This window comes from Octodon degus, unplaced genomic scaffold (assembly GCF_000260255.1).
Source record: "Octodon degus isolate 3935 unplaced genomic scaffold, OctDeg1.0 scaffold00199, whole genome shotgun sequence".
Classification (NCBI taxonomy): Eukaryota; Metazoa; Chordata; class Mammalia; order Rodentia; family Octodontidae; genus Octodon; species Octodon degus.
The window spans coordinates 4,200,638-4,226,796 of NW_004524775.1; the positions used below are offsets into that span (position 1 = coordinate 4,200,638).

Here is a 26,159-nt window from a genome sequence, read left to right on the forward strand (position 1 = left end):
TAACCTATCCAAAGAAGTGAGAGACCTCTATAATGAAAACTATAGTACTCTGAAAAAGGAGATCAAGGAGGATCTTCAAAAACGGAAAGACATCCCCTGCAGAACCAGTATAGTCATAGTGGCCCTGCTTCCAAAGGTGATGTACAGATTTAATACAATCAAATCAAAGTATCAACAGCATTCCTCACAGAAGTAGGAAAATACAATCTTAAAATTCATGTGGAACTAGATTCAGAATAGCAAAAGCAATACTGGATAAGAACAAAGTAGGAGGCATCACAATCTTGGATTTCAAATTATGTTACAAAGCTAAAGTAATAAAAATAGCATGATAGGGGCTGGTGAGATGGCTCAGTGGTCTAAAGCACCTACTTAGAACAAACTAAGCTAAGCAAAGTACAGGGACTGAGGGGCTGGTGAGATGGCTCAGTGGTCTAAAGCATCTACTTAGAACAAACTTAACAAAGCACAGGGACCGCGGTTCAATCCCCCAGCACCACATGCCAGCCAGCCCCGCCCCCTGGTGGGCTGAGCTGGCCACACACACACACACAAAATAAATAAATAAATAAATAAATAAATAAATAAATAGCGTGATACTAGCACAGAAGCAGACAGGTGTGTCAAAGAAACAGAGTAGAAGACCTGAAAACAATTTCAGGTAAATTCAACCACCTGACCTTTGACAAAGGGACCAAAACCATACACTGGAAGAAAGAGAGCTTCTAACAAGTAATGTTGGAAAAAACTGGCTCTCAACACACAGAACGTTAAATCTAAACCTATATGTCTCACCATGCACTAAAATAAAATAAAAATGGATCAAACATACAAATACTAGAAAAGAAACATTTAACTGCTGGAGGATAGAACAGGTAAAATTATGGAAGGCACAGGTGTAGGCAAGGACTTCCTGAGCAGAACTCCAGTTGCATAAGAAGTAGCACCAAGAGTCGACAGTGGAGCTACATCAAATTGCAAAGCTTCTGCACAGCAGGAACAACCAACAGAGTGAAGCAACAAACTAGAGAATGGGAAAAAAATTACCAGCTACTCCTTAGACAGAGGATTAATGTCAGAATATATAAGGAACTCAGAAACCTTAGATCTCTTCAATAAAAAACCCAGTCAAAAAAAATGGACAACTGAAATAGATACTTCTCAGAAGATACACAAAAGGCTCATAAATACACCAAAAAAATGAACATTGTTGGCCAGTAGAAAAGATATAAATTAAAACAACACTAAGATTCCATCTTACTCCAGAAAGAATGACAATCAAAAAATCAAATAATGGGGCTGAGGAGATGGCTTGGCAGTCTAAGCACCTGCCTGGCATGCACAGGGATCCAGGTTTGATCCCCAGTACTGCATGCTATGCCACTTGCCAGCCACCAAAACAGGGTGTGGTGGCACACTCCTGTGGTTCCAGTGCTGAGGAGGCTGAGATGAAGGGATCACTGCAAGTCCGAGCTGCGTGGCAAGACCCTATACCAAATAAATATGTAAAAATGCAAGATTAAAAAACAATGAGCCAACCATGGTGGCATATGCCTATAATCCCAGCACTCAAGGTGTTGAGGCAGGAGGATTGCTGTGAGTTCGAGGTCAGCCTAGGCTACATAGTGAGTTCAAAGCCAGCCTGGATCAGCACTCTCTTCTTGGACTGCCATCATGTCTAAGTCTGAGTCTCCTAAAGAGCCTGAACAGCTGCAAAAGCTCTTCATCGGAGAGCTGAGCTTTGAAACAATTGATGAGTCTGGAAAGCCTCTGTGAGCAGTATGGACACTCAGAGTGCACGGTAATGAGAGATCACAGCCTCACATGCTCCAGAGAGTGCTGGTCTGTCACTTCCACCACTGAGGAGGAAGTGGTTGCAGACGTAAATGCAGGGCTGCACAAAGAGGAGGGAAGAGGTGTGGAACCAAGACAGGTATCTCAAGGGAAAATTCTCAAAGACCAGCTTCCTAATTATCAGTGAAGAAGAGCTTTGTTGGTGAAGAAGAGCGTCTCTTAATGCTTCTTCTTTAAGAGAAGATACTGAAAGCATCACCTACAAGATTATTCTGAACAGTATGGAAAAAAATTGAACTGATTGCAATCATGATGACCGAGGCAGTGGAAAGAAAGGGGGCTTTACTTTTGTAACATTTGATGACTGTAATTCTGTGGATAAGATTGTTGTTTGAAAATAGCGCACTGTGAACGGCCACAACTGTGAAGTGAGGAAAGTGCTATTGAAGCAGGAGACGGCTAGCGCTTCATCTAGCCAAAGAAGTTGGAATGGTTCTGGAAATTTTGGTGGTGGCTGTGGAGGTGGTTTTGGTTGCAATGGCAGTTTTGGGTGCCAAGGAAACTTCAGTGGTTAAGGTGACTTTGGTGGCAGCCATGGTGGGGGTGGATATGTTGGCAGTGGAGATGGCTACAGTGGACTTGGTAATAATGGAAGCAGTTATAGAGGTGGTGGAAGCTACAATGAATTTGGCAATTACTGCAATCAGCCTTCAAATTTTGGACTCACAAAGGGAATAAACTTTGGAGGCAAAAGCTCTGGGCCTTATGGTGGTGGAGGCCAGTATTTTAAACCACAAAATCAAGGTGGCTCTGGTGGCTCCAGCAGCAGCAGTAGCTATGGCAGTGGCAGAAGGCTTTAAACACTTTCAGGAAACAAAGCTTAGCAGGAGAGGAGAGCCAGAGAAGTGACAGGGAAACTACAGGTTCCAACAGATTTGTGAATTCAGCCAAGCACGATGGTGGCAGGGCCCAGCTGCTACAAAGAAGACATATTTTAGACAATACTCATGGGTATGGGCAAAAAACTCGAAGACTGTATTTGTAACTAATTGTGTAAAAGGTTATTTTAGTTTCTGTTCTGTGGGAAGTGTAAAGCATTCCAACAAATGGTTTTAATGTAGACCATTTTTTGTACCCATGCTATTGATTGCTAAATGTAACAGTCTGATCGTGACACTGGATAAATGTGTCCTTAAAAACAAATAACAACAGGGCTGGTGAGATGGCTCAGTGGTCTAAAACACCTACTTAGAACAAGCTTAGCAAAGCACAGGGACCACGGTTCAATCCCCCAGCACCACATGCCAGCCAGCCCCGCCCCCTGGTGGGCTGAACTGGCCACACACACACACACACACACACACACACACAATAAATAAAATTTAAAAAACAAAAACAAACAAAAAAACAAATAACAACAGCAGCAAAAAGTCAGCCTGGACTGCATAGTGAGAACTAGTCTCAAAAAAAAGACGTATTACAGTGAAACACACATACCCGTGTACATGGTTATAGCAGTACAATTCATAATAGCTAATCTGGAATCAGCCTGTATGTGCATCAGTAAATGAATGGATAGAGAACATGTGTATTTGTACACAGTAGAGTACTACTGTGCTATAAAGAAGGGTAAATTTGAATCATTTTTAGGAAAGTAGATGTTCCTTGAAAACATCATGTTAAGTGAAATAAATCAGACATGTAGGGCTGGAGAGATGGCTCAGAGGTCTAAAGCACCTACTTGGAACAAGCTTGGCAAAGCACAGGGACCACGGTTCGATCCCCCAGCACCACATGCCAGCCAACCCCGCCCCCTGGTGGGCTGAGCTGGACACACACACACACTAAATAAATGTAAAAATAAATAAATAATAAAAGAAATATTAAAAAAAAATCAGACATGTACATTTAAATACCATGTGGTTCTTCTCATAGGAAAAATCCAAAATATAAATAAAAATAAAAGGTAAATCACAAGAAGTAGGAAGGTAGATCTTTTGCAGAATGGAGGGGACCAGGAGATGAAGGGGAGGGCTGCGAAAAAGAGCTGTGGTGCATCCGTGTCGCAGACGCCTGCAGTCAAGTGGTCATTAAGTGAACAGAGTGTTACTTTCTATGATATTAAACAAAAGCCAAGAAAATACTGAGTTAGTTTAAAAGGCACATCTTACTCCTTAATGAAAAAATACAAACTGGTACTTTTAATAGATTATTATATTTTACATGATATAAACAAAATCACTGCTGTATCTGTGTGCTTGGTTTCCTTAAAGCAGTCATTAAGTAAACATACAGGAAAGAAAGGAGGAAGAGAGGGAAAGAAGGAAGAAAGGAAGGAAAAGTGAACACTAGACTTCATTCCAAAACTCTGGGTGTTAGCAGTAAAAGCGAAACAAGACTACAGACTCACAGTGCTTGGAAAATGTAAACCGCGTTTGCTCAAGAGTCCTTGCTACAGAAAAAGAAGCCCTGTACAAGCCCTGAAATGCGTCCCCTGTGGCTCTGCCTGCAGGGTGCCATGGGCCTTATCCCCTGAGAGGTGGCCACTTCCCACTGCTGGGGACCTCCGCTCTTGGCCACTGTGTTTTGGCTGGCTGCACTCCACACATCTCTGTGTCCTGACAACCTGCCACCAGGCCTGTCCTGGAACGTCCCTGAGAAGGCCTGGGGTCTGTCCGGCCAGCCTCAGATGGCCGGACTCCATGCAGCCTTGACCAGCATAACACACAGATAGGCCCACCCTGGGCCCAGCCAAGTCCAGCTGATCCACTGCTGGCTGTAGACTGGCTCTAAAGTGTATCATGCAACCAGTGAGGGTCAAGGACACGATGACCTCCCCAGCACAGACTGAAGAGGTGGAGGAGCCATAAACTGTGAGCTGTTTTCCAGCTGTGGCTGGTGTTTTGTAAGGGACCATCACACAGCCAGCTTTGTCCTTTGGCCTGCAGAACTGAGGAGAGGAGGCATCCAGAGCTGCTGACTTTGCATGAAGGACTCGCATGCTCAGGAGGTTTAGATACTGTTGCTGGTTGGCTCATAGCAAAGGGTAGTAGAGTTTCCACACTTATAAAAAATTAGATTCTGGGCAATCCAGTTCAGCAGTCTGTCATCTCCTTGAAGTAGACTGGTTCCTTTGGGTCATGAGCTGTGCTCCACATGGCTTTATCTGTGAATGTCTTGTAGAACTTGGTGAAGAGCTGCCTGTCCAGGAAGTGCCTGCTGGGTGTGCGAGGGAATCACAGCCTGTGCATCTCTTCTGCACTCTCACGTGAGGTTCCTAAGCAACAGCGGCACACATCTGTACTCCACAACCTCTGTGCACAGCTCAGACATCCTTGGGGCAGAATCCAAAGGGCTTTCCACCTGCCGTTAGTGGGCGGGCCTCCTAGTGACCACAGGCCTCCCCATGTCCCAGTTCTACATGAGTGACTCCCCATGATTTTATGTATTTACTGTTTTGTGTAATACTGGGGATTGAATTCAGGGTCTTGTGCATCTAGACAAGCACTCCAGTCCGACTACCTTGTGAGCTGCAGGTGCCTTCAAGGCAGCAGCGTTGTCACTGGTTTTCAGATTTTTCTTTTGTTTTTGGTGCCTAGAAATTCCTTATATTTTCTTTTTGCCCTTGTTAATCTTTTTAAAATTATAATATGAGCTAAAATTCACTTTTTTTTTTCAGTACCAGCAATCAAACTCAGGACCTTGCACTTGCCAGGCAGGTGCTTAAACCACTGAGCTATCACCCCAGCCCCTACAATTCATCATTTTAGAGAGTACAATTAATTAGATTTTAGTATATTTTCTATGTTGTACAACTGTTGCCATTATCTATAGGGGGAGGGACTTGTATCTAATGTACACAGAACTCTAGACTTCAAAACTGAAAAAACAAGCCAGTTACTATTGTGGTGTACACTTGAACAGACATCTCACCAGAGACACAGACAGCAACTTGGCATGTGAAAAGATGCTTCTGTGACATACATTAGAGATTTACCTTGATTTTTAAGAGGCCATCTGGCTGGATGTAAGATTCTCTCTCGAACATCTTTCCCTCTCCACTTTGAATCTGTTATCCCACCACCTCTGAGGGTTCCGAGAAGTCAGCTCTCAATTGGGCTGTGAATCTCCTGTGCCACTGCCACTTCTCCTGCTCCGTGCTCTCTTCATGTGTTCTTTCAGAAGCTTGACTGTGTGTCTGGCTGTGGGTCTCATTTCTCCTACTTGGGAGCTGTGGAGCTACTTGAATATGCAGATCAATGACTTTAATCTAGTTTGGGAGAGTTTAGGTCATTATCGCTTCATATTGTCATGGCTCTACCATGGTTTAAATGTGGCCTCTCCAAAATTCAGGTGTTATCAACATCATAATATTAAGAAATGGGGCCTTAGAGTGGGTCACATTCAGGTTTGTCCTCATAAACAAGAATAAACTCCTACATAAGGCTTTGTGCAATGTGGGCTTTGTGCCCTCTCAGCGTCTACATGTGAGGCCCAAGCTTTATCTCAGAAGCCGAAAGCCACTCTCACCAGAGACATTGTCATCATCTAACTGCAGAATACTTCCATCACCCAAAGAGAGACTCCACAATATTAGCAGTTGGTCCCCCTTCCCTTGCGATGCCCAGCCTGCTCTTGCTGTAGACCTCCTGCCTAGGTTGTTTGTGTGCAGAGCTACCGCCCGTGTGGTCTTACAGGTCTCACTAGTGAGAACCCTTGAGGTCTGTCCATGTTTGCTGTGGGTCAGGGCTTCATTCCTTTGAATGGCCGGATATCTTTGTGCTGCATGGAAAGGGCCCGCGGGCCTCCTCGGCGCCATGCTGAGCATCCCTTTCATCCCTTCCACTTCCATGGCAGAAGTACTGTCCTGAGCTGTGGGTTCCAACAGGAACAGGGATTTGTATCCAGGGTCCTAGGAGCTCCCTGTGGGTCAGAAGGGACAGATGTGGGGCCCAGCACCTCAAAGCCTCCCTCCTTGTCCTCCTCAGATCTGATGCCTCCTTGTATTGTGATGATGTTGACATTCGCTTCAGCAAGACCATGAACTCCTGCAAAGTGCTGCAGATCCGGTATGCCAGCGTCGAGCGGCTGCTGGAGCGGCTCACTGATCTGCGCTTCTTGAGCATCGACTTCCTCAACACTTTCCTGCATTCTTACCGTGTCTTCACCTCAGCCATTGTGGTACTGGACAAACTCATCGCCATCTACAGAAGGCCCATCAGCGCCATCCCTGCCAGGTGGGCACTCTGGGCCTCCAGCCTCCAAGCAGGAGAGGCTGCCCATGTGTTGGGGGGCACTCAGCTGCAGAGCACAGCAGGGCGTGTTAGGGTCCAGAGCATGTGGGGCTTGAGAGCTGGGAGCCGCCCTCCCTCCCCTGCACTGGGAGTCCTAGCACATGTTCCTTCTTCTCCACTTTCAACCCCTCTGAGATGCCCAGGGCCCTGTGCTGCTGGTAAAGGAAGGAAGAAAAGTTTGTTGTGCACTTCTCAGACCCAGCCCTGCTTCAGGGGGAAAGAGCAAGCTCTTTTTGGTATATCTGGGGGCATAGTATGTGGAGGACAGGCTACATAGTCTTGACCTCAAGGCTGTCCTTCCTGCCTGGCCATTGCCACTCAGAAATGCCAATGACCCTCAGGTGCCCTGAAAGGCCATGAGACTCAGCCCAGGCTCCTGAGGTTTTTGGCTGAGTGGGGACGTGAACTCAGGGCTCTGAGCCCAGTTTTCCACCCGCCCCAACCCAGAGGTGCACATGAGGTTGCTTCGAGTGTCATCTGGGGGATGTTGAGCTCAGAATCACCAGGTCAGTCCCTTCCTGTCCCCAAGCCTCAGCTTCCTTGTGCTAAGGCACCCCTGGGGATGTTTGAAAGGATGGAGACCAAGTAGGAGGATGGAGCAGCCTGGTGTGAGAGTGGCAGAAGGGTGAGCACAAAAAGCGACTCTTTCCTGGGCCCCCACAAGCAAGACGCTGCGTCTGTGAATATATGCTGAGGCTCTTTGTCACAGGGTCCCTGCTGTGAGGACCAGCCCCACTAGGGGGTCCTCCGATCATGACCCCCCAACCCACTGTCATTTACCCATTCCACCTTGGCTCCCCTAGGTCACTGGAGCTTCTATTTGCTAGCGGCCAGAACAACAAACTCCTGTACGGTGAACCCCCCAAGTCTCCACGTGCCACTCGCAAGTTCTCCTCACCACCGCCGCTGTCCATCAGCACATCCTCCCCCAGCCGCCGGCGGAAGCTGTCCCTGAACATCCCTATCATCACAGGCGGCAAGGCCCTGGATCTGGCTGCCCTCAGCTGCAGCTCCAATGGCTACACCAGCATGTACTCAGTCATGTCTCCCTTCAGCAAGGCCACACTGGACACCAGCAAGCTCTACGTGTCCAGCAATTTCACCAGCAAGATTCCGGACGAGGGTGACACAACTCCAGAGAGACCTGAAGAGCCCTCTGCTCCCAACAAGCAGAGTGAGTGATTGTAGGCACACATGCATCACCAAGGCAACAGGTGCCACATCTCAGGCTCCCAGCAGGAGGAAAGGGAACAGGTCCCTCAGGTCATACCAGCACTAGTGTGGGTGAGACAAGGAGGGCCTCTATGGGTGCTGCCTGGGCACGGCAGGCAGAAGTCCCCAGGGGGTCACCATGCCTAGATAAGTGTCAGCACCATCTTCAGCAGAATGGGTCAATGTATCAGCTGAAGTCCCTGCATTCATTGCACCTGCAGCAGACCTGTCCTGAGCCAGGCCCATTCAGGACCCAGAAGCAAAGGGTTACTAGCTGGGTCCCACCTTCCAGGACTCTGTCTGGCTCAGGGACCAGACCAAATCTGGAGATTTGCATACCTGATATATGTCCTGTTAGAGAGATACCCACAGGTGCAGAGCATGGGCAGAGCGGGTGCCAGGGAGTCAGGAGTTGGAGTTGGAGAGAGCTCCCCTGGATCCACAGTGGAGGAAGAGAGAATGTGCCAGACAAGAGCAGTGTGAAGGGCTGAAGAACAAGGAGGAACATTGTCCAAGGAACAGCCTACACCTCAGCTTGCCTGGGAATGCTGAAGAGGCAGAGGTGTGCACCAGAACAGGCCTGCTGTTGCACTTGTTCTGGCCACATTGGCAGGCTCCGAGGTGGTTCTGTTTCAGTGCAGACCAGGTCGTAGCCTGGGGAACACCACCCAGCCTTGGGTAGTGCGGGAACACACATGTGCAGCACCTTGGCTTTGAAAGGAAGCTTTTTAAAAGTACTTTGAGGTAGCCAGGGTTTCTGAGTGAGAGGGCCAGGACACCCAGCAAGGGCACAGTGGGCCAGTATCGAAGCTGGGTCATCACGCCACATTCCACAGATAGCTGACTGCAGGACTTGGGCAGCTGAAAGCTGGCAACCCAGGGAACAGCCACCAGAGTGCCCCAGTGCCATTCTGGCATGCAGCAAGCAAGCCCCAGGGGACCAGCAGAAGCCATGGAGTTCCACACAGCAGGAGCCCTGCTGAGCCCAGCTGCTGCCTTATGAGTCCAGACAGTGCTAGAGTCTTCTGGGATCAGGCCTCTTCTTCTCTAATTGTGTGCTCTTGCAAACATTCTTTTCTAAAAAGACAACCTGTGCCCTTGGTTGGGTTTTTAGAGGTCATACATAAATGCACTCACTTTTTTTTTAATGTATTTAGTACAGGGTCGACAGAGTCTCACTATGTAGATGGAACTCATAGTGACTCTCCTGTTTTCAGCCTCCCAAGTGCTGGGATTACAGGCATGTGCCATCACACCTAGTCTCAATCGCCATTTCAGTGCACCCAGGGACAGGGCTGGTGTGGCACACCTGGGAATCGAACCTCACCCACTGTGCTCTGCCTAAGCAGGCACTTTAGTTCTCTGAGCTGTCTGGCCAGACCTCTTTCTTCACTTTCTAGGTGGGAAACTGAAGCTCAGAGCAAGTAGAATATTTGGCCAAGAACTTGCTGTGCCACAATGGGATTTTCAGCATGAGGCATCTGCCTTCCCAGAGGGTACAGACTACAGTCTCAGGATTAGGGAGACAGTGATTCATCACCCACACCAGGGCAGAGTACAAGCACAAGTGCATGTGTGCAGATGCTGGGCCCACAGCACTGCAGGACACAGGGAAGCACAAAGGTGTGGTGTCCTGGAGCTCTTGGGCCTCAGGAAAGGCAGGGGTCAAGCCGGGATCTGCACTCGGCCAGACCAAAGCTGTGCCTGGGAAGGTTGGCCCAAGCAAAGCCCACTTGGAGGCTCACAGTGCCCACTAACATGAGGAGCCCAGAGCTCTGTGGCCAGTAAAGCTGTGAAACTTTCTCCATCCAGAATATCCTCCACTTACTCTGTTCTGCTTCCATAAATTATAGATGTGAATATTCAAATCAATAAGTAATTGAGAAAAGTAAAAGCATTTTTTTAAATTTTCTCCTAGCCTCTGAATTCTCCGTAAGAGAAGAGTTAGATACTGATCAAAACCAGAGCGATGAGGGGGATGCGGAGACATCACCAACGAAATCCCCAACAACACCCAAGTCGGTCAAAAGCAAAAATTCTTCAGGTACAAATGGAGGCCTGTGGGGAGGGGTGATGGTCAGGCCAAGGAGAGCACCTGGCCTCAGCTCTGGTCCTTGCGAGCCCTGAAGTCCCAGAGCCCCAGCACGATGGTGGCGTGGCTGAGTACACCCTGTTCTCACCTCAGGAATCACTGATGTCAGGCATGGCCGTGTCTACATGGCAGTCAGGCTCCCTTGTGGGGACCCTAAGAGAGATGCCAGGGTCTGCCGGGGCTCGGGCCACCACCCGCTTGGGGGCAGCTGAGTCCCAGGCTTCTGAAGAGCAGCAGTCACCTGGCTGAGAGAGACAACCTGGCCCACAGTGGACACACAACGATGTGCACACACGCACACCACACACACACACACACACACACACACACACACTCAGGGCCTGCTCAGAAGAAAGTCTGTTTCTTGCACAGCTGAGGCCAGCTGGCTGCTAGCGGCCGAGTGTGAGTCTGGACTCATAGGATGAAGCTGAATTATTAGCAGTGGTATTCCAGGGTATTTACCCTGCTTTTCCCCCAATACAAAGTACTTTCATCAGTGTTGTCTCTTTTAATCCTTACTTTCATCTGTAGAAGTAGGTATTATCCGAAGGTCATTGTGTCTCAGAGGCTGGGACACTTGCACAAGGTCACACAGCTAGTGGGGTGGAGACTTTCAGACCCAGGAGTGGACTCTGGTGCAGTGCTCTCTCCAGCACACCATGTGCATTAGGAACCTCAGACCTTAGATGGGCTGTGTCCACTCCTGTGCTGAGCAGGCAAGAGAGCTTGGGTCTGAGGATGGAAAGCCAGGAGGAGACCTTCTGCTGAGGCAGGAGGTGGCTGGGGGTGTGATGGGTGCCCCTTCCTGGAGGCCCCCAAGAACCCGTCCTTGGGGCTGGGACAAGGAGCAGCTAATGGTGGGTCCCTCCCATCCTCAGAGTTTCCGCTGTTCTCCTACAACAATGGAGTTGTGATGACCTCTTGTCGCGAGCTGGACAGTAACCGCAGTGCCCTGTCAGCCACCTCTGCCTTTGCCATAGCAACTGCAGGGGCCAACGAGGGCACCCCAAACAAAGAGAAGTACCGGAGGATGTCCTTAGCCAGCGTAGGTGTGCGAGCATCTCTGCTCCCTGGTCCTCCTGAAGTGGCCACACGATGGGCCTGTGGCGGGCGGGGACCTGCTAGGACCCCTGCGGAGCTCCCTGCTTCGGCCGATCACTCTTGTTCACGGGACACCGAGCTTCCTACATCATTATTTGGACTTTTGCCCCCTTCAGCGCCTGGAGGTACTGGCACTCAGCCCCAACCCCTGCACTTACTGGGGTTCTGTGCACCCAGACCTGCACCCCACCTAGAGCCGACCTATCCTGCATCCTCCCTGCCCACCACCAATAGGGTGGAAGCCTGGCCAAGCCGCCTGGCATGTCCAGGCGGGCACCCTCTCCTAGCCACCCAGCATGCCCTCCCACCTGCTTTCTCCCTGGCCCTTCTGCTTCTGGGACAGATTGTACACATCAGAGGCCACAGTCCCTACCCTGCCCCCAGCACTGTGGTCTCAGGAGGCCCCAACGATCCTTCACTGCTTGCACTGCCCTGCAGCCCCAGAATGACAGAGAGCTTGAGGCTGGGGGTTGGCCTGTGTCTCCTGGGAGGCCATAGCCGGTACCTTGTCCCCATGTGGCTTCTCTCCCTGTCCTCTATGCCAGGCTTCCCTCCTGACCAGAGGAATGGGGACAAGGAGTTTGTGATCCGCAGAGCAGCCACCAACCGCGTGCTGAATGTGCTCCGCCACTGGGTCTCCAAGCATGCTCAGGTGGGCAGAGCTCAGCTGCCCCAGCATACCCAGAAGAACATCCTGGGCCCAGGGGAGAGGGTCACAATCATTTGAGAAGCATGGTGGTCACACTTGTAATCTCAGCACTTGGGAGACTGAGACAGGAAGATCGTTGTGAGTTCTAGACCAGTCTGGGCTCCACAGTGAGCTCAAGAACAGCCTGAACTGCATAGCATGACCCTATCTCTAAAAGCCAAAAGAAGAAAAAGGGGGGCTAGCTCCTCCTTGGCCTGTGTATCCTGGCTCTCTGCCAAACACCTGTGTCCAAGAGTGTCACAGCCCCACTGTGTCCCAGATGACAAAAAAGGCAGCCTGCCATGGGCAGAGACAGAACAGAGTCCCTCCTCAGGCCTTGCCCTAACCACCTCGGGCAGCTGACAGCCACAGCCAGTACCACACAGTCTGTCTTCTTCCCACAGGACTTCGAGACCAACAGTGAGCTCAAGTGCAAGGTGATCAGCTTCCTGGAGGGGGTCATGCATGACCCCGAGCTCCTGACACAGGAACGGAAGGCTGCAGCCAACATTATCAGGTCAGAGCCATGTAGGCCCAGCCAGCCAACCTTTGCCTTCACTACAGGCCAGAGCCAGGCAGGCAAGGGGACCCATCCCGACAAGACATCCTGTAACCTGGGGAAGCAGGCTCAGGGTACAGAGGAGCCCAGGGTTATGTGGATGCTACCCATGTGCGCCCTGCCTCCCCTCCCCAGCAGCCCTGACCTCCTCATGCCCAGGCCACTGGTGCCTGGGTCCCACAGTGCTAGGCACTACTTATACACAGCTGGCTGCTTCAATCTTTGTTCATTAAAAGTGGGTAAAACTGAAATCCAGGTCTTTGGTCACATAAGCAGCTCATGACTGTGCCCCTGCCATCCTGCAGAGTTCAGGGTGCAGAGCTGGCAAAGCTGTTCTTGGGGCTCGGCTCAGCTCCATTACACTGCGTGCTCTTGACTCTCCTGTTCCAGCAGTCCCAAGCCGAGCCACCTGGCCCATCCCTCACTCTGTGTGATGTGAGCCCCAAGCCCTCAACTCCTCTATATTGTTCGAGGACCACAGATTCCCAGGCTGCCCCAACTTTCCACTGTCCTGACCACAGTATTCAAGGCCACCCAGGACTCAAAGCTCATCCTGCTGCTTGGGACACAGTGGGGTGAGATGGCTCTCAGGGTCTGTCCTGGGCTGCACCCTGCTGTGCCACAGTGGTTGCCCCACCTGCAGCCCAGGCCAACTCACCCTCCACTGCCCAGCCTGACCACTGGCCATCGCCAGCACTCACAGGCAAGCATCTGAGTGCATCACTATGCTGTACCAGTCTCGTTCCCCACCACTGCTCAGCACCCGCCTGCTCACCCGGCCACCTCGCTCTTCCTCTTCTCCTCATCTCAGCCACGTCTAGGCCCAGTCACCTGCTGCACTCCTCTTCTGCTCTCTGGCCAGTGCCATGCCTGAGGTCACCATCCAGGCCCAGGCTCCGGGCTCTCCTAGGCATCCTCTTCTCTACCAAGCGTGTGGTTGTTCCTGCTGTGTGCCAGCCACAGTTGCAGGCCTGCCAGGTCCCTCAGGGCCAGACCAGGGTACAGCAGCATGCAGGAAGCCTGGGGCTGGGCGAGAGGCCTAGGGAGACAGCAGGCATCCACCTGGCTGAGGTGGTGGCCAGCAGCCACCCTCTAGGGGACCTGGGGACTCACCCACCTTCTGCCCCCAGGACTCTGACCCAGGAGGACCCTGGCGACAACCAGATCACGCTGGAGGAGATCACACAGATGGTGAGCAGGGCTGCCCTCCCCGCCATGCGCCCTGACTGAGTACAGTGACTTCCGACATCCATTTCCTATGGCTGCCGTGACAGGGCCCCAGGCTGAATGGCTTAAGTGACAGAAATGTATCCTCTGATCTGGGGGCCCAATGTCTGAAAGAAGGTGTGAGCAGGGCCTGACACTAGCCCTAACTCTCTGGAGGCCCCTGCCCGGGGAGCTCTGCTGGCCCCACACACCTAGCTCATGGGTGCATCATCCAGTCTGTTGCCATGGGCATGTGGCAGTCTTCTCCCTCAGTCTGGCTTCTGTGCAGATCTGTTTCTGTGTGTATCTCTCCTCCTTCCTGGCAGATTGAGCCCAGGGCCTTCAGAATGAGGTGCTTCCCCAGCAAATCTCCTGCCTCGGCTTCTGGGAGTACTGGGCTTGCATGCACGTACTACCCTGCCCAGGGCATCTGCCCTTCTAGAGATGCCAGACATATGGGTCAGGGCTGCCTTCGCATCAGCAGAGACTATCCAAAGGAGGCCACTCTCTGGGCACTGGGGCTGGCATTTTGGTATGCCTTTACTGGGGGACAAAGCAGCTCACTGGGCACCCCTTTCTTCATTCAGGTTCCCTGCTCTCCTCACCCCTCAGCTCTTCCTGCCACTCTGCCCTGGGAGGAAGGCAGGGACTTGATGGTTGTCCTTCCATGCTGGTACCTTGTTGCATTCCTGAAGAGTTCAGATAACTTGTCAAGTGTCCTGCAAGCACACACTACTGCACAATTGAGGCCGCTGAATTGTGGGACACTTCTGTGGCCCACTTGAGGCTGTGCGTGGAGTGCAGCAGTGGCCGTCTGTCATCCACATGCAGGCCTGGTTTGCTCCCCGCCCCACACCGCCTTGAGCCATGGAGCTGGGGTGTGGCCCTTTGCTAGATCTCCAGTGACCCAGACAGTGAAAGAATTTACTGAGTAGAGGAAAGGATGACAGAGTTTTAGATTGGAACCAGATATGGTGGTTCACATTTGTAACCCCAGCAGTTGGGAGGCTAAGGCAGAAGGATTTCTGTGTGGCCAGCCAGAGCTACCAGGTGAGCTGTGCCTCAGAAAAATAAATAAATAAAAATAAAAAAATAAAAAATAATGCAAATTGGGTACGTGCTCAGAAAGGCAGTAGGCAAGTTTCTGAGGGAGGATGCACACTGCCAGGGTGGAAAGCCCACGTGGGGATGGTGCGGGGTGATGACTGTAAGAGTTTGGAAGGTCTCTTTAGCTCAGCTTGAGCCTTATCTGCCTCACAAGAATGCCTGTGTGTGGGAAACAGGTGGCATGGTCCACAGGGTGACCTCACAGAGGCTTCTAGGACTCGAGAGCCAGGGGTTCCGCGTCACAAAAGATTTGCCGTTGCCCGTGTGCATACTGCACCCTACTCATATGCCCACAGCTGCTGAGGGGCCAAGGGGCAAGAGGCTGGGTCGCCGGAGCTGTAGATGAATGTGCTTTCTGCCCATTCACTGCCTGCCTGGAAGGGACAGGCCCGGCAGCTGGGCCACCACGGATCATGAGCTAGTGCTGGTGCCCAGAAGGGCCCATGTTCTCGCGGCCAGTAGACGTAGTGGAGTGCTGTTGTGGGCCACCTTGAGCTCCTCCTACTGCATCTTGGGGCCAGGGATACTTGGGACAGATGCATGGAGACCTCCCCTTGGACCTCGAGGCAGGGTGGTGAGCACAGAAAGCAGAAGTCCTGAGTGGGGTCTGGCTGTCTTCTCCTGAATGGCCCTGCATCCTGAGGATATGTCAATCTGTTCCTGGCCTCTCCCTCAGTGCACACAGCTCTGTTGTCCCTTTTCTACCTCCAGTTCCTGCCAGCCTCTCCCAGATCCTTCCCAGGAGGCTGGTATCCTCCTCCCCAGAACCCTGCTGTGGCTACCACTGTCCCCAGACAATGGATCCTGAGACTTCCTGTTTGAGGGCCCTGGTTTGGTGGGCACCCTTAAAGATGGTGTCTGCAGGGACTTCCCAAGGCCAGTAGCCTGGACTCAAGCCAGTGGCTATGCTCTGGGCAGATAGGAGCACTCATGCCACCTGTCACAGCCAAGTCAAGCCTGAGCTCCAGAGCTCCTAGACCCATTCCCTGGCCTCTGTGGCCTCAGCGGCTTGTCTGAATGCAAGGTGATGGTAGCTCCTGGGTGGGGTGAATGTGGACCAGAGTGGTTCTGCAGCATGGGTCCTACCTCCATCCACTGCAGCTCATCCCCAGCCATGGCCAAAGCCCAAGTATCTTGAGCCCTAACTTGACAACTTGCCCCCAGGCAGAAGGCATGAAGCCGGAGCCCTTTGAGAACCACTCAGCCCTGGAAATTGCAGAGCAACTGACCCTGCTGGACCACCTGGTCTTCAAGAAGATTCCTTACGAGTAAGCCCAGGCCCAGCTCTTCAGCATGACTGCAACCCATCCCCGGGGCAGGGGTACACTCAAGAGCTGTGGACTCAGCCTGCCCAGCTCTCTCCTGCCGTGAGCAGCGTGCATGTGTGCATACACACACACATGCTCTCACGCACTCACCCCCTCACTCTCTCCCTCCCCACAAGTATCTCTAACTCAGAGATTCCACTCTGAAGGTCTAGAGAGTCTGTGTCTATGTATATGTACACATGGGTTTTTGTGTGTGTGTGTGTGTGTGTGCACGCGCATGTGCACGTGTGTGCACAGAATTAGAATGGTGAGGGGACGCCTTTGGGAACCCTTTATCTTTTTCCCTGTCCTTTTGTGTGGTCTTCTAGCTCCCTGATCTCCTCAGCCACCACCAGGTGACTGACACAGCACTTTCCCTACCACAAAGAAGGCCCCCTCCTCAAATCCACAGCCAACACTGGGCCACTCCGCATGTCCCACCAGCTTCGCACTGACCCCTGAGGAAGTGTGCAGACAGGAACCCAAGAGCCAGGTCACAGGAAGCCTGAAACCTTGCAGCCTGCTTGAGGCAGAGACCAGCATTAGCCCAGGGCCTGGCAGAGGGGCATGCCCCAGAAATGACACCCTCAAATGGCAAAGAAACAGGTGGCATGAAATGGGCAGCAGCCCTGACTGCACATGCTGGCCCTGCTCCTTCCTGCAGGGAGTTCTTTGGACAGGGTTGGATGAAGCTGGAGAAGAACGAGAGGACCCCCTACATCATGAAGACCACCAAGCACTTCAACGATGTGAGTGCAGGCGGCCCGCCTCCCTCTCCCTGACTTCTCACCTTTCCTGGGCAGGGCCCATGTGGGCGGAGGATGGTGGGATCCAGGCTTGCCTATTCCTTGGGCACCCGTGTGGCCTCACCTCGATCTGTCAAGTGGGGACACTTAGGAGTCACATGGAAGTTAACTGGAACAATCACAGGGGTTCCAGACATGCTGGCTCCAGCAACCAATTGGGGAAAGCAGGCTCAGTCCTCAGAGCAGGCACCATGAGGGCTGGACAGATAGACGGGAAGGGTGAGTGGAGCGCAGCGGCATCTTGGTGTTCAAAACATGCACAGTTGGACTGGCAGAGGCAGGAGGCATCCCTCTCATGTGTGCCATGCCTGAGACCTCCGAACCTGCTGTGTTCCAGTCGAGAGTATCTGCTGCCCTGGGGGGGGGATAAGGCCCCCAGGGGGCCCTCCATGGTGAGCAAGATGGCCCAGCAGGGTAACCCCAAAACAGACGCCCCAGAGCTGCTGAGCGCAAGGCCAAACCTGTGTGGATGCTCCTAAGTGTCCCTGGCAGGCTCAACATGCTGAGTACCCTGCTCCACAGCCTTTTGTCCTGACACCAGCCCAGCCATCCTGAGGGACAAGAGCAAGCCCAGCACCCCTGTACGGGGCACAAGGGTCCTTGGCTGATGCATTCGAGTATGGAAATAAGAACACCTGGGAGCAGTGCCTGGACAGACAGGTCCCAGAATCTCCCGCAGCAACACCCACACGACGGCCCATTGCCAGGGCCTGCAGTGAGCTAGTGGCTGCCCTGACTGAGCTCTGCCTGTGCCTAGCACTGTGCTTTCTCTGCACAGTGGTCACCCCAGCTCAGAGACAAGCTGATCTCATCAGTGAGGTCCTGAAGGGTCTCCAAGACCTTGTGGCAGTACGGGGGAGTTGGCTGTCTGAGGGAAGATCTGTCAGGACAGCATCCTCACATTTCCTCAAGTGCCAGCTCCTTGTCCACGGTATTCTTGTGACAGCCCTTAGGACTCTTATAGCCCTTCATTTCTGTTGACTTAATCATCAATACCATCTGATAACTTGCAACACACTCCATTCTGGAGGGACCCCAGAGCCCACGGGAATCGGGAAAGCCAGGGACCACAACACTAGCTCCCAGCTGAGCCCCACATGGCTCTGTAGTAAGCACACAAGTGAAGTGAGTCTCCCCAGGTCCCCCAGGAGAGAAGGAGACAGGAGGGCCTCCGGAGCAGGTGCAGCCCCTCACGCGGCTCCAGGCAGCTGTGATCAGCCTGATCCCAGCCCAACCCGGGGGCCCGGGCTAAGCACAAGATGTGTGCAAATGAGCACTCACTGTACCAGCGGTGGGCATTCATCACGGGCTGAACCACTGTCCCTGTGTGTGGCGGAAGTCCTCGAGGGCTGAGAGCTCTCCTGTGAATAAATACTGACTCACGGTGTTCCTCCTTCACCCTTTTCACATGGTAAATGATGATTCTTTTTTCCAAGAGCCAATCCACTGAGACCCCCCAAACAGGCAGGTGAGCGATTTCTCCCCTTGTCTTGTCCGTCTCTGGCATTGGACAAGGTAATGCTGGCTTCCTGGATTACAGTGGCAGGTATTCCTTTTTCCCTCTTTTCTGGAAGATTTTACTAACTCATTCCTTCAGCAAAATAGTACAACTTGGGGCTAGGCTTATCTTCTTCTCCCCCCCCCCAGTACCAGGGATTGAACTAGGACCTTGTGCTTGCTAGGCAGGCACTTATGCCTGCTGAACTATATCCCTATATCCCTTGGGGCTAGGGATATTACTGAGTGGTGGCAATGTACTTGTGGGCAGGGGCTTTTATTCTGCTTCACAGCACCAAAAAAGAAGTGTAGCACTGGCACCTGGGGCACATAGTTTACTTGTTTGTCAGCAGTTGGAGTGGACTGGGAGCCACGCACATGCTGCATATGTGCTGCATCACCAAGCTATGCCTCAGCCAGGTTCAGTGTTTTCATGATAGAAAGATACCTTATTACCTCAGCTTCCTTAAGAGATGTAGCATATGTACTGTTTTGTGTTCCTTCCTGATTCTCCTACGTTGTTTTCATACAGGTGTAGTTCTATAATCCCTTCTTCTTTATGTGCATCCTTTAGATGTTTTGTTTTTTATAGCAAGGTGGGTCTACAGGGTCTCACTACACAGATCAGACTCATAGTGATTCTCCTGTTTTCAGTTTCCCAAGTGCTGGGATTACAGGCGTGCCACCACACCCAGTCTCAATTGCTGTTTCAGCGCACCCCAGTGGTGGGGCTGGCACGACAGGCTAGGGATCAAACCTCCAATCCCTGCATCTACCTAAGCAGGCACTTTAATCCACTGAGCTATCTGGCTGGCCCTTTGATGTTGTTTTTAAGAGTGTTTCTTTCTTTCTTTCTTTTTTTAAATAACAAGTAGTTTTGTTTTTCTGAACTAAAAATTGAACCCAGGCTCTCTCATATTAACCAAGTACTCTACCACTAGGCTATACCCAAGCCCTTTTTATTTTATTTGAGACAAGGACTCACTAAATTGTCCAGATTTTAAAAAATAATAATAAAAAAATTAAAAAAGAAAAATAAAGGACTGCATAAATAAACCATAAAAAACATTGTCCAGATTGAGCTTCAAATTTGGGATTGTTCTGCTTCAGCCTCTAGCACATCTTGGACTTACAGACATATGCTACTGTGCCCTGTTACCCAGTAATCTTTAGAGTAACTGCAGACTTTGGAAGCTGCAAGGAAATGTGCAGGGAGGTCAGTACTTCTTGCTGTACCACTTCCTGAAATGCCAGATTCCTGTGCCTCAGCTTCTCCTCTGAGGCCTCCAGGTCCATCTGACTTGTTCTCTCTCTCTCTCTCTCTCTCTCTCTCTCTCTCTCTCTCTCTCTCTCTGTGTGTGTGTGTGTGTGTGTGTGTGTGTGTATACAGACCAGGTGCAACAGTCCTTGGGGCTCTTCCCATCTATGTATGTCCTACTGTCACAGGTTTATGGCAGAGGACTCCCATGAACCTGCCGGGTAATTACTTTCTCCCATGCACCTCAGAACCCCTTGGAGAGGGTGTAAAGGGGACTCCCATGGGTGTTCAACTAGGTTACATTAAATGTCTATTTGTTATGAAAAAAAAAGCAGCATATTTATATTCCCTTTGGAAATTTCACCTCTTTTTTTCCAACATTCCAGCCTTTTGTACTCTTGCTAACTTTTTTCCATGTAACATCCTCCATGTTTCTTATTCTTTTAAATCACTTGGTAATTTACAATCCTCATTGTTATTTTGGAAGTGATACCTTTTTCATTGTATTCTCTAACTGGCTATTGTTAATTTATAGGAAAACTTCTATTTTCATAGTTTAAGCCCTTACCCAGCTACCTTGTTTTTTCTCTGGTGCATTCTTTTGGAATTTTCAGGTGATCTTGTCTGCAAAGAGTGATTTATTATCTCAGCAGGACTTATTCCTCTTACTTTTTTCTTGTTTTATTGCATTGGCTTAAAGATCAGCAACTTGATTGCTTCTGAAATCATCCGTAACGAGGACATCGGTGCCCGGGCCAGCGCCATCGAGAAGTGGGTGGCTGTGGCCGACATCTGCCGCTGCCTGCACAACTACAACGCTGTGCTGGAGATCACCTCCTCCATGAACCGCAGCGCCATCTTCCGGCTCAAGAAGACGTGGCTCAAAGTCTCTAAGCAGGTGTGGGCAGAGGCTGGCCCCCTGTGTCTTGGCACTGGGCTGGAGTTAAGCAGGGAGACCTCAGGGTGGCCACTGCATGTCTACAGGCAGACCAAGTCCTAGGAGAGGACCCACATCCCTGGTGAAACAGACTTGTCCCATCTGTCAACAGAACCAAGTGTCAGGCTCACAGAAGTGGCTTTGGAGCCTGCAGGTTTCTGATGCCCACTGAGCAATTTACACCCTGGTATAGAAAGTGTGAGGCCATGACTGCTGGCGCCAACACTCTGCCTTTTGGTTGGGGTAAACGTGGGGGTTTCATAGAGTAATCCCAGATTCATGGAGTAGCTAAAGAGACTATCACATGATCCCTTCCCAGAATACTAATTTCACCAGCCCTCTGGACACCAGAGTTAGGTGGTCATTATCCATCCGATAATTGGTCATCTTAGATGTGAGCTTGATCCTTGTTCATTCACAGTGCAACTCTGAAACTCCACAGAGCCCTGTGAATCTCCACATCATCGGGGCTGCTTTGGCCAATGGAGATCTAGACAGAGATGTCCTCAAGGCCTGGGCTGGTCTAGCTCAGCACTGTTGCCCCCACCCTGCTCAGCTGGGATGAGGTGATCCTTTCCAGAGCACTCCCAACAAAGCTCCTCTTCCTCTTCCCTCCTGGAACCCACATTCTGTATTTCTTGGCCATGTTCTCTAGCATCACCCTTTCTGGAGTTGGCTTTTCTGAAATCTTATATTCTCTTCTGAGATTATGTGCAGAGGGAGGTCAGCATGCAGTGCGTGCTGTGCAGGACCTGGGGTCAGATGACCTGGCCCAACACACAGAGGTGCCTCCAGCTTCCACCCTCACTGGCAGGCTGGGCCCAGCTGACTTCCTCAGCCTTTCACCAGGTGACAGTTGTGCCCTCAGTGTCTAGTTACCTCTACAGCATCCCTGGACACTTGTGACCTGTGCAATGGCCACATCTGGTGGGTGCCATCAATCCCACATCAGCACCTTGTTCTCATCACTCCCCTAAATGTTCTGGCTCAACACAAAAAGGCATCAGACCCAGCCCAGCCCAGCCCTGCCCACAGGAGTCCAGTGGTCAAGTGCAGCTTGAGACTTCCATTCTTTCTTCTTGCATCCATCTCCCTATCCTCTGTAAATGGTCTCTCTCCCTCTAGAGAGGTTCTGAGGCTTCCTTACAGCATCGCGCTGATGAAGGACAGGGTCTGTTATGCTTCCTCTCCCTGTTCACTGGAGATGGCCATGTTGCAGTAAGAGCAAAGGCTTCTCTTCAGCAAATAACTCATTTTGGCCTCTTGGGGAGGAAATACTCTCAGCCACTGGGTGGCTTCCATTCAGGGCACAAGAGGGAATGTCGTGCATGGACTCCTGTTGCCCTGGACGTGCTCTTAACTTGGTCCCAGTTTCAGTGACATATCAAGCCCTTCCCCCTGCTCCCCACTAGTGCTCCACTACAGCAGAGACGACTAAGGCCTGCTCCAGGCAGCATGGGAGGGCAGAAGCTGCTGACTCAGCCAGAGACTGGAGCACCCTTGTGAGAGCACCTGGGAAAATGCTGCAGCTTCCCAGGCCACTTAACTCTTCCCTGACCTAGTTTGACAGCCCAGGACAAGCAGGTGACACAGTGAGCTCAGAGACATGGAAGGAATCAAAATGTGCTCAGTCAGAGTCACAGCTGATCTCTGTCCTGAGGGGAATAGGAAAGCCACACATCAGAATGGCCTCTGTGTGTTCCTGTGGCCTCAAAGCCCAGGAAATGCTTCACCAAGAGCTTTGAGGACCTCCTGACCCAGCCTCTGTCTCTCCTCCATCTACACTGTCTGAACTGGTGCCGCCTCCGGACTGTCCTCCATTCCTGGGGTGGCACACTGGGGCTATGCGGGGACTAGGGTGGTGCCTTGGCCATGGACTTCCTAAGGGGCCAAGCCCACAGAGCCACCGCACACGCGTCCTCTGTGCACGTGGATGAGGGCCAGGAGGGTCGCTACACGTCGGTGTGGAACCACAGGGCTACTCTGCCCCACCTCCATCTCTTTTTCCATCAGCAAGGAGACTTTAGTTGTCATTTTCACAGTTAAGCAAGGAGATAAAATCTGGCTCAAACACTGAGCACGTACTTTGTTTTTTAGCTTTTTATTTATTTTGAGATAGGGTCTTGCTACACTACCAAGTTCACCAGACCCAGCGCCTCCTGCCTCGACTCCCCAGAGTGCTACAGTTATAGATGGTGACTCCAGGCCTTTTCACGACTGGGCACCTCTTGGCCCCTGGGCCATGTCTCCTCCAGGTGCTTAGCACTTCTGGTCGTGTGGCACACAGCCATTTTGAGTAGTTTCTTAGCCACATTCTGGATTTTGAGAATCAACTCTGGGAAGGAAGCACTGATCAAGTTCACATTTTATACACCAGGGCAGTAAGGACCCTAGAGGTAAAGGGATTTTCCTAGACCTCCTTGGGAGAGGAGCTTGAAGCCAGACCAAGGCAATATACTCTGTGGAGTACAACTGGCCTGTGTAGCCAGTCTCTAACCTCAGGGGTCCCAAACCAGCCTGTGTGGGCTTTCTCATTGGGCAAACTCTTACTGTGGACTTTCTTCTCTGCCAAGCCTTTTATTCTTGTGACCAATCGCTTGTCTTTTCTTTTGGTTCTTAAATTTGGGCGGTGTTCCTGGCACCCCAAATGAAGGTGTGAGAAGATGTACATATTGTCTGGGTGCAGATCCCAAGGAGATCCCAGTCGTGGCCCAGATGCAAGCTTGGGGTCACCACCAGGGCCTTCTGATGCACAGACCTCCTTGTGGCCCCCTACGTTCCCGAGGCTGTGCACGCTCAGACCCCACTCCAGCTTCTGCATTCTGAGTGATGTGCAGAGGCAGACAGAAAAATGAAGATTCTGGAGGAGGCTGGGGGTTACACTGGCAGGCACAGGAGGCCCAGATACAAGGCAAATATGGCAGCATGCTGGAGTGGGGCCAGGGCCGTGGGCCTCGACACCTGCTGTGTGTCAAATGCTTCTAATTCCTTCTAGACAAAGGCCTTGATTGATAAGCTCCAAAAGCTTGTGTCATCAGAGGGCAGATTTAAGAATCTCAGAGAAGCTCTGAAAAAGTAAGTCATGTGTCATTTTGTCACTGTTATGTTTAAAATATAGACCTGCTCTGCAGAGGCCTGGCCAAGCCATATGGCCCGGGAAGGATGTCTGTCTGCTGCCTGCCTGTCCCGTCTACCCCAAGACCCCTAGAGTTCATGGCCTCCATGTTGGATCAGCTTTTCCCACTATCTGGGGCTGGTGGCACTTTCTGGGAGCAGCACAGGAATCCTAGCAGTCACAACAGCTGCGGCATTCAAAAGTACTTTTTTGTACTTGAATAATTCTGAATCAGGTTATATCTTCCACTCAGTGGTTTAGTTACGCTGGTTGTATTTCCTTGTACACTTGAGAATTAGTTGTCAAAACTAGAGAGCATATTAGAGAGAGTACCATCTTGGAATCACAAAATGTAATTTTAGAGCGAATCAGGCCTACAGTTTGCAGAGAGCCCCCTTGACCATCGCACCTGTGGCCCATGCACACGATTTGGGCCAGGAGGCTTTTGCTGTGGAGGATGCCCTGCGCTCAGCAGGTCCTGAGCAGCACTTCAGGCAGTGCCACTCCTCCAGGCCCGCTTTTCCAGATGCAAGCTGAGGAGCGAGGGCCAAGCACACGTGGCCTCAGCACCATGGCCTGAACTGCACCTGGTCCAGCAGTAAGACCAGTGCTATTTGACTGGCTGGGCCGAGGCCTCCTCAGGAAGCAGCAGCTTGACTGCTGTGCATGCCTTGTGGCCTTGCACCCTTGCAAACTGTGGGCTTGGCCCTTACCAGCCCACAAGGCACTTCCTCCAGCTTTTTTTGATGACTCCTGTGGCATCCCTTTTTCTTCTTGCCTGGGTAATTGCTCACCTTGGGAAGCCTCTGGGAGGCCCCAAGAGTGTCTGGTTCCAAGGAATCTGCTTCCCTGAGGTGCCCGCTGGGGTTGCTACATCACTGCCCTGGCACCAGGACCCTGGACAAATGAAGCCTGTGGCCCTGAACATCAGCATGGACATGCTGCATAGCCCAGTCCACCTGCCCACTGCCTCTCAGGTCCTCCTGCCACTCTCAGCCACCCTCCCCAGCTCTGTGTGCCATTGCCTTCACTATCTGCACTTGGACTTCCGATGGATGCTGCCACATCTGTGCTATCTGGCTGCCTCTCCTCCACCAGGCTCCCTGTGGGGGGAGCCCCCCCCTACATTCTCCACTTGTCTGTCTGTCCCCATCACTACCCCATCTCCTTCCTCACTGATTGCTCTCCACACAGCCCTGCTGCCATCTGTGCTGCCTTGGTGGCCCCTTCTGTCTGAGCCCCTCCTGGCTGTCTTTCATTTCAGGTTCCTTTGGGTCTGTCTGAGTGCTTCCTTGGTGTTCTGCTGCTGGCAGCATGGGACAGAGCTGGTCTTCAGCAGGCCTGGGAGTTGAGATCTGTGTGCCAGACAGGCCAGCCTCATGGATACAGAGGGCTGGCCAGATATGCTAAGGTGTTCATATGCAGCAAGGTCACAGAAGCCCTGGGGATCTGTGTCACCAGGCGAGGAGAAACACAGGAGTGAGGTAGTAGTCTGCAGGTGCTCCAGATGAATTTCTCAGACAAGGATCCCACCCAAGCCTTCCTGTAGGGCTTGCAGCCCCATTCATATTTCCCTGGGAATCATGTCCAGCCTGGTATTAAAACCAGCAACCTCCTGCCAGCAGCTGCAGCAGAATGGCTTGCGGCCTTATCAGCTAAGGTCCCACTCTCAAATGCCACATGCCAGCCTCCCAGCCACGCTCTCCAACACACCTGGCCCACCCACACTCCTGGCCACACTCACTTCTTCAGTTCCCTGCCTAGGAACACAAGAGTGACCCTGTCTCCTCTTCTCAGTCCCTCCCAGAACCCTCTCATTGACCAGAGCCTTCCTACAGCTCTGTGTACAAAATGCAGCCAAGAACTAAGCTTGGCAGTCCTTCTAAGGCCAGCTCCATTTGCCTGCCCTGCCTCAGCCCAGCCAGCACACAGCATATCTGCCCCTGTTGTCTTGATTCAAGGGGGAAATCCCTGGCTCAGAGGAACATGGGAGCAGTGTCCATCCTAGGCTGTTCTCCTGAATTAAGGGTGGGATGTCTCTGGTGGACCCTGAAAGCAGCTGCCTATTGGGCCAACCTGGCACTGGAGAGTAGGGTAGAGACATAAGGCTGTGGTTGCCGCCACCCAGAGGCCAAGTGCCTTCTTCTGCCCATGACAAAGCAGCTGGTGTCTCAGTAGCAGTAAGC

At 51.6% G+C, this 26,159-nt stretch overlaps 1 protein-coding gene across 1 annotated transcript in view; it reads left to right on the top strand.

The window, feature by feature from the left end:
• Rasgrf1 (Ras protein specific guanine nucleotide releasing factor 1) overlaps positions 1–26,159 on the top strand; it is a 99,704-nt gene that overhangs the window by 64,976 nt on the left and 8,569 nt on the right. Inside the window, exons 14-24 of the mRNA XM_004644463.3 lie at positions 6,783–7,031; positions 7,892–8,262; positions 10,219–10,344; positions 11,271–11,441; positions 12,039–12,145; positions 12,586–12,698; positions 13,871–13,931; positions 16,218–16,321; positions 17,025–17,109; positions 20,622–20,819; positions 23,854–23,933. Coding sequence (XP_004644520.1) covers positions 6,783–7,031; positions 7,892–8,262; positions 10,219–10,344; positions 11,271–11,441; positions 12,039–12,145; positions 12,586–12,698; positions 13,871–13,931; positions 16,218–16,321; positions 17,025–17,109; positions 20,622–20,819; positions 23,854–23,933 — 1,665 coding nt within the window. The remainder of the gene's footprint in view (positions 1–6,782; positions 7,032–7,891; positions 8,263–10,218; positions 10,345–11,270; positions 11,442–12,038; positions 12,146–12,585; positions 12,699–13,870; positions 13,932–16,217; positions 16,322–17,024; positions 17,110–20,621; positions 20,820–23,853; positions 23,934–26,159) is intronic.